This window comes from Carassius gibelio, chromosome A22 (genome assembly GCF_023724105.1).
Source record: "Carassius gibelio isolate Cgi1373 ecotype wild population from Czech Republic chromosome A22, carGib1.2-hapl.c, whole genome shotgun sequence".
In the NCBI taxonomy this organism is placed as follows: domain Eukaryota; kingdom Metazoa; phylum Chordata; class Actinopteri; order Cypriniformes; family Cyprinidae; genus Carassius; species Carassius gibelio.
In genome coordinates this window covers 11,337,181-11,355,172 of record NC_068392.1, presented here as the reverse complement: position 1 = coordinate 11,355,172, position 17,992 = coordinate 11,337,181, and the positions used below count along the sequence as shown (strand labels likewise).

Genomic DNA, 17,992 nt, shown 5'->3' with positions numbered 1-17,992 from the left:
TACCTCCTGGTGGTAGACTACTTTTCACGTTACATTGAAGTAGCGCGCCTCAATGTAGCCACGGCCAGCACTGTCATTGCTGCTTTAAGGGATGTGTTTAGCCGCCATGGCATTCCAGAGACTGTTATGTCTGATAATGGACCTCAATACAGCTGTGCACTCTTTAAGAACTTTGCCAGTGCATACGGGTTTACACACATTACCAGCAGCCCGGGATACCCGCAAGCAAACGGGGAGGCAGAGCGCGCAGTAGCTACAGTAAAAGGACTTTGGAAAGGGGGAGATGAGAAAACAAAAGCTTTGCTGATATATCGCTCTACCCCTCTGGAGAACGGATACTCTCCAGCACAACTGCTAATGGGGAGACAACTGCGTACTACCATACCACAGCTTCCAACTCTTCTGACCCCACGATGGCCAAACATTAAGAGATTCAGAGAATCTGATAAGTGGGCAAAAGAGAGACAGCGACGCAGGTACAATATGCGTTACAAGACACGTCCCTTACCAACGTTGCAGCCTGGACAGAGCGTGTGGCTGCAGAAAGAGAAATCACAAGGGACTGTCATACGCCAGGCAGAAACGCCTAGGTCTTACTTGGTGCACACTGAGGGAGGTCTGATCAGGAGAAACCGCACTCACATGCGGCCAGTTCTTTCGCCGTGTCTTCAAGAACCCGTGGCAAAGACTGACACAGCCCTTGAACATAGTGACATTGACAGTTCTATGCACACTACTAAGGGAGAGAAAGTGTCCAGGGACACTGAGTTGAGTAGAGCATCTTACGTGACCAGTTCTGGCCGAGTTTCACGGGCTCCTGAACGTTTGAACTTGTGAGAAAAAAAAAGAAGAGAGTAAAATGTTCACTGTTTGTTCATAAGGAAAAAAAATGAGAGTAAAATGTTCACAGTTTGTTTATAAACAGATGTTACTTCTAACTGATTGCTTAAAAGTTCTGGAAAGAGATATCTGATATGTTACAATGGGAAAATTGTCTTTCCTTTCTTAAAAGGGGGAGGTGTTCTGTAATGGGAACTATGTTTAAAGGAACTGTTGTTGTGCTGGCGGAGATAAGTTGGGACACACGGTTATGATGTAAGTTCCTGAGTAAAGGAGTTATACGGTGCATCAGGTGGAGTCCTCGTCTGTTATTGTGAATATCCAACGTAACACAGTCCAATGCACTTCCTGTTGGCTCATAAACCTGCACCGTTGCAGAAAACGAAGTGTTTGAAGTCACTGATTTAAGACCGGTTTCGCTGTACTCCTCATAATGATGAAACTTTAAAAATGGATAGTTGACACTGGATGGTAACCAAATGTTTAGGGCCGATTCGGTAATTCAGTATGTTTTATGTTTTTTAAATTGCAAAATAGTGCAGGATTAATAATTCGCACAAAAATTACTTGTTATCATTTACTCACCCTTATATAGCTTTACCATACAGTGACCTTTTTTAGTGACCAAATATCATAATTTACCTTTAGAATCCCTTCAGCACAATTCAAATATGGTGCAGGGTCGACATCATGAGGTTTGGTTAAGAGACACTCGAGAAACAATGACATTTGATGTTGTTGACTTCTAACACAAAGCCATCATACAGCCTCAGAACAATGAACTATTCAGTGAACTTTGCACAACCTTAGCTTTTTGATGGAAATGAGACCGTGTGGGTGTGTTTATGCTGTGTTTTCTGTCTGTATAGAGTAAATCAGTGTCGTCTACTGACAGTCAGGCAGCGGAGGATCGTCAGGGTCCGTCAGGGGTGTATCCCTCACAGGCCAGCAGCGATGCCAAAAGGAGACGGTGTGATGAAAAAGACGTCCTCCCGTCTCACTACGTAGGTTTTGTATCATGATGATGACATCATACTTGTCTCAGTCCCACAATTAACAGTGTAAACTGTGTATTAAATTGGCATCGTGATGTTATTTTTTTATTTTGTCTCAGTGAAATCTTATTTGATTTTATTTACATTTTATTTGATTGATTTTCCTGTTGTTGTTGTTTTTTTGTTGTTGTCTCAGTCCCCATGCAGCTTATGAGTTACCTGATAATAATGATCGCAACACTTGCATTGATGTCAAAATTTTAGTTTCGAACATGATTAGCATTTTGCACATTTATTCCTTATATATATCTGTTAAATACATTTTATTTTATTGTAGCTTTTTTTGTTTTGGTTGGAAGTAATTTTATTATTATATTATGTTAGTAATAAGTAATTATATCACAATACTTAGCTATGTTCTGAGTTCAATAGAAAAATAGAAAAATTGTAATTAAGATAACTGTATATAAATGTATAATTATATAATTAATCATAAATCAATCTAATTTAAAAATAATTGTATATTAAATAATATTAATGTGTGTAATTATAATTAAAATATCAAAAATAAAATTTTATTTTAATAGTAAAATGTTTTTATAATAAATACATTAATATTAGATAATTCTTGTAACACTTTTATAAATAATACTTATGTAAACTTTATATTTTATTATATCATTATTGCATTTATATAAATATATATAAATAAATACTTATGCCTAATGTATAGCTATAATCTCTTTTTTATAGTACAATCGTTTATCATAATTCATAAAGCTCAACAACCCATCAGGTGTAAGCATTTATCAGACACGCATGTAGTGAAGAGCTGGATGTGACCATCCGGGCGGGTATAATTAGGGGGATGATGTCATTTTAGGGCGATGGCAATAGGAACATCAGGACATGATCACATCAAAGCCCTGTTGCCATGGCAACAAAGTGCGTCGTCACCCCCTGATTCCTAGAGATGGGTGAAAGAGGACAGTGAGATGAGCATGAGCCGTGTGAGAGCGATGGACAAGGTAGTGTTGGTGTGATTGGTCAAATTGGACACAAAGGGAGGGGGACGCGGGACAGGGGAGCAGTAAAAGTACACTGCAATACTGGACTGTATCTGATAAATATCCTGTAGGGGTATATGTTTTTGTGCCTGTGTGTGTCATCTAACACGGTTTTTCTCCTGCCTGTTGTCGTTTAGGACAGCGACGGAGACAAGAGCGAGGACAATCTTGTAGTAGATGTCTCGAACGAGGTCAGTTCACATGCACTGTTAAATTAACATTGGTGAAAGTCTGTACTTACATGTACAGTAGTGCTGTCAATCAGCATCAACTGAAAACTGTAAATGATTGGATAATTCTATTAATTGCTTGATATGCTGATTAAGTGATACAGCTATCTGCATATTTCAATAATTGCTGAGAAAAACCATCAAATATATATAAAGACATTACTGTGGTAAATGACTAGATTAGACAAAAAGTGGAGTTAGTTGATAGACTGCATTGTTTTTTTGCTATTGTTCAGATGGTAGGAAAATACCGAATTATGGAATTTAGATATGGACCAGATCGTGCATAGGCTACAAATAAAATAAACTAAATGATTGTGTTAAACGAACTGCCCATTTCTTGTTAATGTTTAGCTTTGCCTTGCTTACACATCAAAAAATTAACTGATTCTTATTGTGCACAAATCATTGCTTCATTCAGCATATTGTTGCAAAAATAAATAGTTTTCATAAACATCAATAAAAATGCAACTTTCTTTGCTGGTGAATATTAACCCAATCCATAACTAGAGACCAGAATATAATAAAGACTTTGGGCTGGACCACAGCAAACACTGAAAACACTGTAGCATCGCATTGGTATGTCTTACACCGACTTAAATCTTCATGACAAATTTGTATTTGATTGTAGAACAACACTAACAAATGCATTTCATCCTGCAAAAAAATCCTATTGATTATTATTATAATTTCTGTGTAATTATCATCCATTTCAAGGTGAAACATTACAGTTCTGTTTCTCAATTACTGGACAAATATTGAACATCACTCATATTTATTAAACTGCATTCATTCAGTAATTGCTGATAATATCACCGGCGACTCAGGATTGTTTTCTGCTGTCGAGCGTCTGGAGTCAGTGAGGCCTGCACTATGCTTTTATTATCATTAAGTCACCCCCGCTGCATAATGAACACATTTAAAAACATACAAATGATCTGAATTCGTGCAATATCCCACATCTAGGATTAAACGGATCAGACCTTGTTGTGTTGCAAGTTAACAAAAATAACTGTTATTTCGAACAAACCCTATTAACTCATACCACACCATCTAAAATGTCAAAAGAAAAGTTCACATATCCGGATGAAATCGAAGTGCGCTCATGTTCTTGATTCTCCTTAACTCTTTGACTCTGTGTTTTCAGGAGCCATCGTCTCCTGTAGGCAGTGCCCCTCTGTCTCCACATGGGAATGGTTTGGATCGAGCCCCGACCCTGAGGAAAGAGCTCCCAGGATCCCCCAGTCCCCCTCCGTCCTCCCCACCGCACAGTCCGCCCCCCGGCAAAAACAAGGACACGGCACAAGTACCTTTCTCAGACACCTAATATGCCAGAATTAAGCGCCGTTCACACCAATAACGATAACTATAAAGATAATGATATTAGCGACAAAACCAGTGAACGCTATTGTCTGTTTATTCTAAGCGCACGTGCGTCTGCCGCTTTAAATTCTCATTATAGCAGGATGGATTCTGATTGGCTGTCAATGTTTGTGTCATTCATCAGCTGGAAAAAATCGTTCTGAAAGTGATTCCAATGATATGGTTTCTCTGTGCCTTTATCGTTATAGCTGTAGTGTGGACTCTGCTATTCTTTAATATTGAGAACGATTTTTAGAACTATATCTTTATTGTTATCTTTATAGTTATCGTGGTTGGTGTGAACAGGCCTTAAATATTGCTTAACTTTGTCTCTATCAGATGGTCATAATTAATATTATATAAACATTATTATATAAGCAGAGTTTCACAGTTGTTTTGTAATGGTGTTACTAAAATTATTTCGATTTGTGTGTTTTGTTATTTTATAAATATCAACATTTTAAAAAATAATCATAATAATGGTAAAATTATTTTAAATTAGATTTGCAGATTTAGCCAAATTTGTCTAGTTTGGTACAGTGTTGTTTGTAGTTACTGATCAAATTTTAATAATACATATTTTCAATATAATACATTGAATATCGACTAAACAAATAATCAGAATTCTGATGTTTTTGTAGGATTTTATTGGATTGAATTAAATTACATGTGCTAGCCAGATTAAAATGCTGGTTTGTAGTTATTGTTAAACTTATTTTACATCAATTAAATTTTTATGTTTATTATTATTATTATTATTATAAATTATTCATGTTATTATTAATAATATACATTTATAAAACAATTTATTATTCTGAACCAATTTTAATTAAACAAACTTTTTACTTTTTAAATAATAATAATTTTATTGTTTATTATTATTTAATCTATTTTGACAATAGTAAAACATAGAATATCAGTTTAACAATCTTTCAAAATTCTGAAATTGTTGTAGAATTTTATTTAATGTATTTCATTGTCTGATGTCTGAGGTGGGGCAGACCAAAATCTTTTCTTTTTTTTTTTCTTTTTTTTTTTTTTTTTTGCTGGGGATGCATATTAGTGTTGCTATATATCATTCAACATTATAACAAATAATAGCATCTGTCTCGGTTCTGTTGGCAGACAGAAAAATCTCAGTCGCCCTCCTCTAAATCAGGCAGTTCTTCTCCCTCTCACCATGACACTCTCACACCGGGGCCCAGCACTTCCTGTTTACGCCTGGTCAACAAACCTGCCTCCTTGGCAGACCCTCTGGGTAAAATGTGGTCTGTTTGTGTTTACAGTGAACACATGCTACAGTTCAATGAAAATAATTGTTTAATTGTGACTCCTGTAGCTCTGCGGAGTCCCTTGACCATGATGCCCGGTTCTTACCCGGCTCACTTCGGAGTGGTGTCCCACGCTGGTCTTAACGGAGAGCTGGCCAGCCCGGGTGGGTTCGGAGGCTCACTCACCCTCTCGCCCCAAATCAGTGCTGCAGCCAGTGCCTACACACGCAGCCCTATGGTAACTATATTTCTCATTCTCTTACAATTAACAGAAGTGTACACAAAATCATATTGATGCTTGAATACTCTCCTCCACAGGTAGCGTACGAATCTCGTTCACATCTTAGGCCATCAGGGCTGTCCTCCTCTCTGCCTGGCTCCACTGGTGGCAAACCGTGAGTATCTGCTTGGTTTCTGGATGGATCTGTACAGCGATGGCCAGCGTATAGACTGTTGGTCCAAATGAGTGCTTTTGTTTGCTGCACTTGTAATACAATTCCCTCTCAAGTCCCCCTCTGACAGCTATGGCGAGAAAACCACTTGAATTCAGGCAAACAGCATTTTAAGATGGCAAATTATTGCTGCAACCACTGCATTCACAAAAAAGCAAACATTTCATAATTATGTTGTCAAACTGCTTGAGATTTGAATCAGCTCTTATTCTTATTTTAAACAAGTCCTTTTACCATTTTACTTTTGTCCCTCTTAAGTCCACTTATAATCTTAGTCATGGTTTATTGCACCGAAATCAGTCGTGATTTCGTTTTTCATGACCATTTTCCGTCCTCTATCTGACCCTTAGATTTAAACACTAAATAGGTTTGTCAATACGATAAAAGTCAGTGGGGTCCGTTTACTTTCATTGTTCTGACAAAATAATCTTTTAACTGTCTCTTGTGTTCATCCGAACAAAGACAGTCAAGCTTTCAATTTTTGAATTCACTTTAACGTCCACTTTATTCCCGCCCCCAGTGCTTACTCGTTCCACGTGAGCGCAGATGGTCAAATGCAGCCGGTGCCGTTCCCTCCTGATGCCCTCCTCGGCCCTGGCATCCCTCGTCACGCCCGTCAGATCCACACCCTCAGTCATGGAGAGGTGGTGTGCGCGGTCACCATCAGCACCTCCACGCGTCACGTCTACACCGGCGGGAAAGGCTGCGTCAAAGTGTGGGACATCAGCCAACCGGGCAGCAAGAGCCCGATGGCCCAACTGGACTGTTTGGTGAGATCTGGCTCATGTTAAACTCTACTTATAGTTGGTGCTCTCCATCCTGGTTGGACTAACTCATTGTCCTTTCATCCAATCAGAATCGAGACAATTATATTCGCTCATGTAAGATTCTCCCAGATGGACGGACTTTGATAGTTGGGGGCGAGGCCAGCACGCTGTCCATCTGGGATTTGGCCACGCCTACTCCTCGAATCAAGGCCGAATTGACGTCCTCTGCTCCGGCCTGCTATGCTCTGGCCATCAGTCCGGACAACAAGGTCTGCTTCTCCTGCTGCAGTGACGGGAACATCGTGGTCTGGGACCTGCACAACCAGACGCTCGTCAGGTATCTACAGACCCCTTCTGGTGAGATTTACCACGTTCTTCATCCTGAAGTCATGTGATGTCCTTGTGTCGCCCTCTATAGGCAGTTCCAAGGTCACACAGATGGAGCCAGCTGTATCGATATTTCCAACGACGGGACCAAACTGTGGACAGGGGGTCTGGATAATACAGTGCGCTGCTGGGACCTAAGAGAGGGCCGACAGCTGCAGCAACATGACTTCACCTCACAGGTACACTGGAAATGTACTTGAATATTTCAGAAGCAACATAGGATATATATACTGAAAGAAAAAATCTTAATCAAAACATTCTGGTAATGCACGGTGGAGTCATCCATAATAAAATCGAAACACTTATTGGTAGCATAAATTTAGTTGTGCCTTTATATTCAGCTTTTATGGACTAAAGGTATTTTGCAGGCATATTTTTATGTGTTGGACCTTTTATAGCACCGTTTTTATGTGGTTGCAGATCTTTTCTCTGGGTTATTGTCCTACGGGCGAGTGGCTTGCAGTGGGGATGGAGAGCAGTAATGTGGAAGTGCTGCACGTCTCCAAACCAGACAAATACCAGCTGCACCTTCACGAAAGCTGCGTTCTCTCGCTCAAGTTTGCGTACTGTGGTACGAGTCAAACTGCCTCTGCTGCCCTTGTATTCCTATGGGCATTCATTATTTATGAATATTTTAAAAAGGTGCTATTAAATAGCACAAGATGTGATTTAAATGTCTTTTTATTTCAGGGAAGTGGTTTGTAAGCACGGGAAAGGACAATCTGCTCAATGCATGGAGGACGCCGTATGGAGCAAGTATTTTCCAGGTTTGTTCCAAACCCATGCGACTCTCTTTCTTCCTTAGAGATGTCTTTAGATATCCTAAACCTTTAACTGCTGCTACACTATTAACATATCAGAATAATAGAGCAGCTGTGCGCAGACAGGAAATAGCGATGGAGAAAGAACAAAGCTTGTTTCGAAAACGAGACTGTTGTTGTTTCAGAATCTCAAATCATTGCACGCCTCTCTTGTGACAGTGAGATTCAGCTGGATCTTATAATTTGCAAATATGTCTCATTTTGTCTCTCACTCTCTCCAGTCGAAAGAGTCCTCGTCCGTCCTGAGCTGTGATGTGTCACCAGATGACAAGTATATTGTAACTGGCTCTGGGGATAAGAAAGCCACGGTGTATGAGGTGGTGTACTGAACACAAAGATGGACGGATGGATGAACAAACAATCATGGATGGCATGGCGGGCAACCATAGCTCCTCTGTTTGTGCTTCTTATCTAGTCAAAACCATTTGAGAGATAGACGGAGGCTTTGTTCAGAATGGCATACTTTTCATACTTTTATGCAGAATGTATACTGAGCACAGTATGAAAATTTTCTTTATACATAAAATACCTAGTTGATGTACTAACAGTGCTGGGTAGTAACTGATTACATGTAATCTGGATTACGTAATCCGATTCCAAAAAGTACTCATAATTTGATTATAATGCATTTTAAAATGCTCTTAATCAGATTACATGATTACATAATAGTCACACAATGGCATTAAATTATACATAATTTAGAGATTTTTCCTCTTTCCAAAAATTTTGTAAACAGAAGTCAGAATACATTAGTAAAATAAGTAACCTAGATTGTAACTAACTACAATTTTCATTGTAATCTGTAATCAATAATGAACTACAATTTGCACTGCATTTGCACTTACAACCCAGCACTAAAAAATTTGCCAAAATGTTATGTATAAAATGTGGTATACGTTGTTGCTACATCTGTAAGAATTGTTAGCAACATATTTTCCGGACAACGACATTTGGATTAAAATTGTAAATTAACAATGTGGACAGCCCTCACTAAATTAAATGTGCAACAATGTACAGTAGCATATATTACTATACATCTTAACATTCTTTTGTTCTTATATTACATACTTTTTAAAATAGTATGTAGTACACAGTATATTAAGAGAAATATGCAGTGTGCTGGTATTCCATTATGAACCTAGCGAGTAAGTGGGGAGGAGATAATTAGAACAGTCTAAATGCTAAAAAAGGAAAGCCCTACAGACAGCTGGTATTCAGGGAGCTTCTACTTGCAGAAATACCAAAACCAGACTATCATTTCATTAGTCACAAACTCTCTCCTTCAAGAGAGCACAACATCTTCCCTCCAGTGAGAAAATACAGTTTTAAAGCTCCTGGCTCATGCTGGAGCATCTCTGGATGAACACGATATGGGCGTACAAACCCAACCCAATTAGACATTCATGTGGCAAATCCCAGTTGAATTTTCTAACCTGCATTTAATTTCCTCCTTCCACAAGTCGGTGTGTAATGAGGAGCAAGGGTAAATCATGCAGGATTCGTGTGGCAAATATTCACAACCACGACCGTTATTCGTTTTAATTCCTGTGGATTACCATACAGATGTTGTGCTCATTTGCGGTTTAATGCTCATTTTCATGTCATTAATTATCTTTTAGCTTCGCATGGGGAAATCTTTTCGTGAATGTTCTACTCGAGTAAGATGATGCAAATACCTAAATATTCAAAATTAGAGTATGGTACAAGTAATAAAAAAAACTGTATGAATTGTTCAAATATATACAGTAATGTTATGTTTAAAGCAGAACAATTAATAAGAAAAATAGGTTCAGAGAAATAAATCATGTAATCAACACAGCATGGAACAAAATGCAGTTGTCTATATTGAAGATTATATTATAATAATTGAAGTATTGCAATGTCATGCAATTAATTTAAATGCATTTTTTTTCATACCTGAATTCTTCACAAAGTAAACAAGGGCAATGCTTGAAAATCTGAGAGGTCCTAGCACATAGCCCTGTAGCACTCCATTAGTAAGAAGAGCTGTGGTTGTCAGCCTGACCAGGAATGTTCAGCGAGAGGCTCTACAGGATTCATCGATCACATGCACCAAACATCCTGCTGGGAACAGATTTTTCTTTTTTAATTAGTTTTGTTCTTTTTTCTTTTGATCTATAAAGCTTTTCTCAGCACTGGATGAACCATTTTTTGCTTGTGAACAGGAGTTGTATTATTAGGTTCTTTCTCTTTTTTATGGCAATAGTAAGCAGTGTTTCTACAGTGATTTTATCAGTCTTTTTATTATGCAGAAAGTTTTTTTTCTTTTTTCTTTTTTTTGAATAGCTGAAAATATGGCTGCCTGCAAACAGTGGCATTTGTCCGTTTCAAGACAGACCGTCTCTACTGCGCAATCTGTCTTTGACATCATGCTATCTGAATATCTGTATCTATCTACACTTATATAAAGCATTGTTTGTATTCTGAGAAAAATGTTCACCGTCACAATTTTGTTGAGGACGCTCTCTCTCGAAAGCCAAGGAACTTTTTCGAAGGTATCGTTGTGAACTCCCTGTAGCACTTCCCATGTGATGTAAAAGACATGTATACATTGACAAATTAAACTTGTGGTCATCTTTAAGTTGTTGAGTTCTTGAGAAGTGGTTCAATATCAAAGAATAATTAAAAAAAGGTTATACAGACAAACTCATGTTAACGGAAAGAACCTAAAATTGTATTAAATATAATTTATTTTAATTATATTGTAGTTTGTTTCATGCATTTTCAAAAAGCCAGCAAATCAGCAACAGGACGATTACAATTAATGAATTGAATACATTCACATTTGTACACATTTAAAGTGTGTACAAATGTGAAAAACTTCCTACGGGGAAGTCATGGCCTAATGGTTAGAGGGTTGGACTCCCAATCGAAGGGTTGTGGGTTCTAGTCTCGGGCCGGACGGAATTGTAGGTGGGGGAAGTGCATGAACAGCTCTCTCTCCACCTTCAGTACCACAACTTAGGTGCCCTTGAGCAAGGCATCGAACCCCCAACTCGCAGCATAAATGTGTGTGTGTTGGATGGGTTGAATGCAGAGCACAAATTCTGAGTACTTGGCTGCATGTCTGCACATTTCTTAAACTTTGATTTTTTTAAACTTTGAGCCTTCATAATGGGTAAATTAAATTAATTTAATATTTAAATTGTATTAAAATTTGTGTATTTACCTACTAAGTGCAGCGTAAAAAAATAAATAACGAAATGAATTATTTACATCAAAGAAGATTCTTATCTCTAACTCAAGTACCCAACAGTATGAATCATTTGGCTTTTAAAGAGCTTTATTTACAGTTCATACATACCATGTTTGCAACCAAAGTCAAAATTATTTTCAACATGCTCCAACATACAGTATTCACGTGATATGACGTTAACTGAGTGTCTTTATAGCCATTTCCCTGAAGTCAATGAAACACTTAAATCCAGAGCCTTCCTGTCCTACATCATGGTCCATTATCTTTTACATCATCCATACAATCATAACACAGAGCCGAGATCAGGTGAGCTTTAAAAAAAAAAACGATCGATGAAGTCATCTCGGGCCAGTCCTTTAGGTCTCGTCATAATTCATTCATACACTGTGGCTCCATAATCGTCCATTTCCATGAAAATTCCGAAGGCTAAAAAAATAAGATTTCTTTTACTCTTATATTCACTACAGAGGTTTCATCTTGTTAAAAAAAAAAAAAAGGAAAGAAAGATAGATAGAAGAAAAAGAAAAGAGGTCTTTGGAGAAATCCCATGTTTTTGAAGCTAGGCTACCAGCTTTCCTCACAGCATTAAAAAAAACAAGGTCAGATCTGAAGATCCACCATCTGATCCTGGAGTCGAAAAGAACAGCCGTACCGCTGTCCATATTCACGTCCATAACACACCTTTTGTCTCCCAATTCCGAGACAAAATGATGAATCTGTTCTCCTCCATCCAATCAGTTTCAGTTTCTCATTTTATGAACAATGTTTTGAACACATTCAGTTTAGTAAATGACTTCGTACACAGTAGCCTTCTTATCTCCTGAACCAGTGACGATGAATTGGTCATCAGGAGAAATGTCACAGCTGAGGACAGACGACGATTCCTTAGACTAGAGACAAAAACAAGCATTTAGTTAGTTCTTTCTGGCGTTAGACAGCACTGCTGATCTGTATGTCCTCTCTATCCTGATAAAGAGAACAAATATAAAGTCTATTCAACAATGAACATTTATTTTCGACACACTGCGACAATGTCATAATAAAAGTCTCGATCTTAGTGACAAAATGCCAATTTAATTATCAGTTAAATTGTGCTACGATTAAGCAATATTATACTGTTACACAGTTTTTTAAGCGGTTCAATTAAACCATTTGAATGAACCACCAAAGTAAATTAAAACTGATTGGAATTTAGCACAATACCAGTAGTTTTTGGAAAAATCAGCTTGTTACTGGAAAAGCTGCAGCATTTAAAGCTTACTTAATGCATTAAGGTTAGTAGTGTCACTAATTTAAGTTAATTACAACCTCAGCACTACAGTATTTATAGTCTTATCCAAACATTACCTGGAATATGCTTGATCCATATGGAGTTCGCCATGCATTCAGCAGATTATCTTTGCCTGTGCTTACAAACCATTTACCTGCAAAAGTTAAAGGTAATATTTCACGTACAGTCCTTCAATTAAACAGCCATGTTTTTCTATAATGCTCAACCAATTTCTAAGTAAAAACAAAATTAACAAAAATTTATGTACCACAGTAGGCGAACTTGAGCGAGAGAACGCAGCTTTCGTGAAGGTGCAGCTGATATTTGTCTGGTTTGGAGACGTGCAGCACTTCCACATTACTGCTCTCCATCCCCACTGCAAGCCACTCGCCCGTAGGACAATAACCCAGAGAAAAGATCTGCACGCACAAATAAACACATGATTTCATGCTAAAAAACAACACAATTCATTTTCATTCTGATATCTGAACACCCCCTAACCATCCTGATCCAGTCTTTAAGCATTGAGGCTATGTTCATATCAATCCAGAGAGTCTAAAAAAAGCTAACCTTCCGTCTCATTTTGGACTGAAGGCCAAAATATTAAAAGAAATAAGATGCACCTTTGAAAAAAATACAACTACTTTTCCTGTGTTGCTTCTGAAATATTCAAGTACATTTCCAGTGTACCTGTGAGGTGAAGTCATGTTGCTGCAGCTGTCGACCCTCTCTCAGGTCCCAGCAGCGCACTGTATTATCCAGACCCCCTGTCCACAGTTTGGTCCCGTCGTTGGAAATATCGATACAGCTGGCTCCATCTGTGTGACCTTGGAACTGCCTATAGAGGGCGACACAAGGACATCACATGACTTCGGGATGAAGAACGTGGTAAATCTCACCAGAAGGGGTCTGTAGATACCTGACGAGCGTCTGGTTGTGCAGGTCCCAGACCACGATGTTCCCGTCGCTGCAGCAGGAGAAGCAGACCTTGTTGTCCGGACTGATGGCCAGAGCATAGCAGGCCGGAGCCGAGGACGTCAATTCGGCCTTGATTCGAGGAGTAGGCGTGGCCAAATCCCAGATGGACAGCGTGCTGGCCTCGCCCCCAACTATCAAAGTCCGTCCATCTGGAAGGAGCTTGCATGAGCGAATATAATTGTCTCGATTCTGATTGGATGAAAGGACAATGAGTTAGTCCAACCAGGATGGAGAGCACCAACTATAAGTAGAGTTTAACATGAGCCAGATCTCACCAAACAGTCCAGTTGGGCCATCGGGCTCTTGCTGCCCGGTTGGCTGATGTCCCACACTTTGACGCAGCCTTTCCCGCCGGTGTAGACGTGACGCGTGGAGGTGCTGATGGTGACCGCGCACACCACCTCTCCATGACTGAGGGTGTGGATCTGACGGGCGTGACGAGGGATGCCAGGGCCGAGGAGGGCATCAGGAGGGAAGGGCACCGGCTGCATTTGACCATCTGCGCTCACGTGGAACGAGTAAGCACTGGGGGCGGGAAAGACATGTAAGTAACATTTAGTTTAACATTCTACTAAGGACATTTGAGTTGGGGCTTCCAGAATGGAGTCAATTTGTCAACAACAGTCAAACCATTGGGAAATAGCATTGGAAACTCACGGTTTTCCAGAAGCTGCCGATTGCAGGCTAGCAGGTAGCCCTGGTACCCTCATATGGGTGTGAGGAGATTCGTAACCCACCTTGGAAACCAAAAAAACTAAATTGCAATTAAATCACAAAGGCACAGGGTAAATGTAACAGTCTCTGTGTTTTTTCTCTCACCACAGGTGAGCGTCCGTATCCAGCAGCGGCGGCAGCTGAGCCGTTCATCTGAGGAGAGACGAGATGAAGACCGGCACCGTATCCTGCGGCTCCAGCCAACTCGCCGTTAACTCCTGGGGGAGGAAGGCCAAATGCACCGGGGGGGTATGCACCCTGCACCCCCAATGGGTTTCTCAGACCTAACGCTAAGAAATCCAGAAGCAGAGGTTAAGAAGAACGAGTTTAAGACAGAAATATAAGTTAAGAACTAGAAATGCAGAACATACAGGCAAGGTTCCTTTCTCAATGCTGAACCATATTATTACTAAATTAATAATTAATACTAAATTAGACAAACAAATGGGATGAAAAAACATTTTTCAAAATCTGGCATTAGTATAAAGTAATATGACACTAGTATAAAGTAAAACATTTTTATAAATATCAAGAACATTATCATTTACCTAATGAATTTGATTTGACATGCAAAACTTTTTGCATCAAATATTTACATATACATATACATATACATACATATATATATATACACACACACACACACACACATACATATATACATACACACACACACACACACACATATACATATATATATACACACACACATATACATATACATACACACACACACACACATATACATATATATGTGTATATATATACATACACACACACACACACACACACACATACATATATATATATATATATATATATATATATACACACACACACACACATACATATATACACACACACACACACACACACACACATACATAATTTTTTTTTTTTGCTTGTTTTTAAAGAAATAGTAATAAAAGAATATGACTAAGTACTATATGTCTTTAATAGTAAAAAACTTTTTTTTCTTCTTTGAGAAATAATATAACGCCAAACCTTTATTTTATTTTTTATTAAAAGATCATAGCAAACTACTTAAGGTTATCCAGAATTTCATTTTTAAATTTTTTTCTTCATTATTGAGCACACTTACATTTTTTACTTATACCTTCGAAAATATTAAAACAAATTTTAATTCAGAAATTAAAAACGTGCATATACTAATTAATGTTGTTCAGTTGCTTTGACGCAATGTATTTTGTTTAAAGTGCTATATAAATAAAGGTGACTTTGAGTCGTTGTATGTATGAACTGCATTTTTTATTTTAGAATACATTAAAAGATCCTGAAAAAAAAAGTGTCGCATCATATTGACTCATTAATAAGGACACAAGCTAAGCAAGATGATACAATTAAAACAAGACATCCTTTCAGAAACAGGAAGACCACTACTGCCCTCTGCTGACTGACTAGCCATCAACCCTCAAAGACATTCAAACCTGGTTAAATGAAAAACTCTACAATTTCAGTCACTAAAGACTTGGACTATCAAGATAACAGGATCTTACCAAGAGGGTCAACGCCAGGCTTCCCAGGAACAGGGCGAAACTGCGGAGGAACGCTAGGACCTGGGGTGGATGACTCTTGGGACATGGGTGTGCCAGGCTTCATCCCTGGAGTGCTGGACTTCTCTCTCTGGAAGGTTAGGGAACACAATTACACGCATTTATTATTCAGCGGTAGCCAACCTCGTTTTAAGGAGCTTGACAGCAAAAGCAAGGTGAGGGATGTGTTTTGCTGCAGAAGAAAGTGCATCTTTTTGTGCAGGTTTGAAAAAAAAAGTGAAGGGCATTGCTAGAATTTAGCTCGGGGATGGAGAGGAACTTGTTTGCTAAATGAGGTATGCATTTGTTTAACATCAAACGTACTGGTGGAGGCTCCTTGCTGCGTGAAGGGGAAGCAGCACTGCTGGAGGAAGCCAGCGAGGTCGGACTGGCCTGGGGCAGAGGCTCCTTACGGGAAGAAGGGAGTTTATCTAATCCGTTCTCTCTGGAGGAGTACGACTGCACACTCCTTGGAGAAGAAGGGTCCTGAGGGAACACAATGCACATGATGGATTAATCAGGGGAAAACACGCTCAGCCTTGTTTTAAATTCTTTAACACAAACAGACCTCGTCAACGACCAAATTGTCGTCGCTCTTCTCTGCATCGCTGCCCTGAAAGAGAACACGCTTCAGTTAAGCGACTCTTTATTTATTCCCTTGTGTGCTTAAATCAAATAAAGATCATGTGGATGATTCATAAAAGGACGATGCCGATTTAACATCGAAAGAACACTTACGTAATCGGTCATAAACTCCTTTTCATCTGCTTTTCTCTTTTTTCCGTTGCTGAGGTAGTCTGAAGGCCTGCCTTTGTCTCCGTTAGAGAGTGAACTCTGGAAGAGGAAGATGAGAAGATGAGAGTGGAAAGACAGAACGGCGGAGAGAGAGGCAGAGGATGTGCGTGTAAGTGTGTGTGCGTGTGAGCGAGAAGAAAGAGATAATGATGTAGGAGACGAGGGATAAATCAAATCAGCTCCATAACTGCTGGACCCACAGGCAATAGAGACACCTAATGCCTGACAGTCTGCACTGAGAGGAGCTCAACTAGAAAGAGACAGAGAGAAAACGGACGGATACTACTGATACTCACTGGTCCAGGTTCACGGTCTATGGGGATCATGGGAAAGGCAGGTAAACGTCCCCGTTGCCAGTCAAAACAAACCAAAAAACAAACAATGTGACTATGACGGTTAGACAAAACTCACTCTTACACCAGACAAAACAACTAGCACCCCACTAATAATAACAAAAGCAAATTCCGTCAAATCCCACTCTTTCATGTTTCATTGATTATATACGAGATGACACATTTGATGTCTATGATATTTTAATCTGCTTGTATAATTATTTATTTTTTTAACCCAATTATCATTCGCCAAGTCCAAATGGTTAGGGCGAGTTGACGCTTGTTTTTTTTATGCTGATCTTCGTGGGCAAATCTAGTCATTTAAATAGTTATCTAGCAACCCGCACCATTTTCACTCGTGTTCAAGTCGGTGGATTTGTCACATTGACCAATAGAAATGTCACTAATGTGATCAAAACTATAAATCGAACCACTTTTCAGAAAACATCTCTTGCATCAAGCCTCATGATTTATAAATCGTGTTTGTAACAAAAAAGTACGGGATGAGTAATAAACGTACATCATTTATCAAAATAAAGCCAACATTGCAATATGGCTTAACGTGATTATCAAAAAGAGTGGCACAGCTTTTAAACGAGCTGCTCATTAGTGCTCTGATTTTACAGTTGTTCAGTAAAATAAATGATTTATCTTTTATTTTTCGGAGATGTATTATATTAGTAACATCTCTTCATGTTCGTTTATCATTTATTTTATAAATAATACTATAATACTTATCAAGACAAAAAAAATAAATCACATTCTTGGCCAAATTGTACAATCCTACCAATGCAGCAAACTCAGTTTTTCCTCTTTTTTTCACATTTTAAAATTGCTGTTTTATAAAAAAACAGGACAAAACAATGTTAGTAGTCCTAAACACTAAGGTACTAAAATGTAACAATTCATGCTAATAGATTAAATAGTATACACGGGTAAAG

The 17,992-nt window shown here is 38.7% G+C and overlaps 2 protein-coding genes across 12 annotated transcripts in view; one reads left to right on the top strand and one right to left on the bottom strand.

Moving 5' to 3' along the window:
- The window catches only part of LOC127943241 (transducin-like enhancer protein 4), a 39,284-nt gene extending 28,490 nt beyond the window's left edge, over positions 1 to 10,794 (top strand). For 4 of the 5 annotated variants that reach the window (XM_052539555.1, XM_052539556.1, XM_052539554.1 and 1 more), the window contains 12 exons: positions 1,710 to 1,844; positions 3,040 to 3,093; positions 4,271 to 4,438; positions 5,620 to 5,752; positions 5,834 to 6,003; positions 6,084 to 6,160; positions 6,738 to 6,987; positions 7,074 to 7,321; positions 7,403 to 7,550; positions 7,792 to 7,942; positions 8,062 to 8,138; positions 8,414 to 10,794. In XM_052539555.1, the coding sequence (XP_052395515.1) occupies positions 1,710 to 1,844; positions 3,040 to 3,093; positions 4,271 to 4,438; positions 5,620 to 5,752; positions 5,834 to 6,003; positions 6,084 to 6,160; positions 6,738 to 6,987; positions 7,074 to 7,321; positions 7,403 to 7,550; positions 7,792 to 7,942; positions 8,062 to 8,138; positions 8,414 to 8,521 (1,719 nt within the window). In that variant the 3' untranslated portion in view covers positions 8,522 to 10,794. The remainder of the gene's footprint in view (positions 1 to 1,709; positions 1,845 to 3,039; positions 3,094 to 4,270; positions 4,439 to 5,619; positions 5,753 to 5,833; positions 6,004 to 6,083; positions 6,161 to 6,737; positions 6,988 to 7,073; positions 7,322 to 7,402; positions 7,551 to 7,791; positions 7,943 to 8,061; positions 8,139 to 8,413) is intronic. The other variant, XM_052539557.1, reaches the window with a different exon arrangement.
- A 681-nt stretch (positions 10,795 to 11,475) lies between these two features.
- Positions 11,476 to 17,992, bottom strand: part of LOC127942544 (transducin-like enhancer protein 1) — a 30,081-nt gene continuing 23,564 nt past the window's right edge. For 5 of the 7 annotated variants that reach the window (XM_052538323.1, XM_052538322.1, XM_052538324.1 and 2 more), the window contains exons 8-20: positions 17,016 to 17,078; positions 16,663 to 16,758; positions 16,493 to 16,537; positions 16,249 to 16,410; positions 15,889 to 16,015; positions 14,477 to 14,661; positions 14,315 to 14,394; positions 13,933 to 14,182; positions 13,599 to 13,846; positions 13,370 to 13,517; positions 12,948 to 13,098; positions 12,757 to 12,833; positions 11,476 to 12,299 (exon numbers count right to left, since the gene is read on the bottom strand). In XM_052538323.1, the coding sequence (XP_052394283.1) occupies positions 12,192 to 12,299; positions 12,757 to 12,833; positions 12,948 to 13,098; positions 13,370 to 13,517; positions 13,599 to 13,846; positions 13,933 to 14,182; positions 14,315 to 14,394; positions 14,477 to 14,661; positions 15,889 to 16,015; positions 16,249 to 16,410; positions 16,493 to 16,537; positions 16,663 to 16,758; positions 17,016 to 17,078 (1,740 nt within the window). In that variant the 3' untranslated portion in view covers positions 11,476 to 12,191. The remainder of the gene's footprint in view (positions 12,300 to 12,756; positions 12,834 to 12,947; positions 13,099 to 13,369; positions 13,518 to 13,598; positions 13,847 to 13,932; positions 14,183 to 14,314; positions 14,395 to 14,476; positions 14,662 to 15,888; positions 16,016 to 16,248; positions 16,411 to 16,492; positions 16,538 to 16,662; positions 16,759 to 17,015; positions 17,079 to 17,992) is intronic. The other 2 variants (XM_052538325.1, XM_052538329.1) reach the window with 1 other exon arrangement.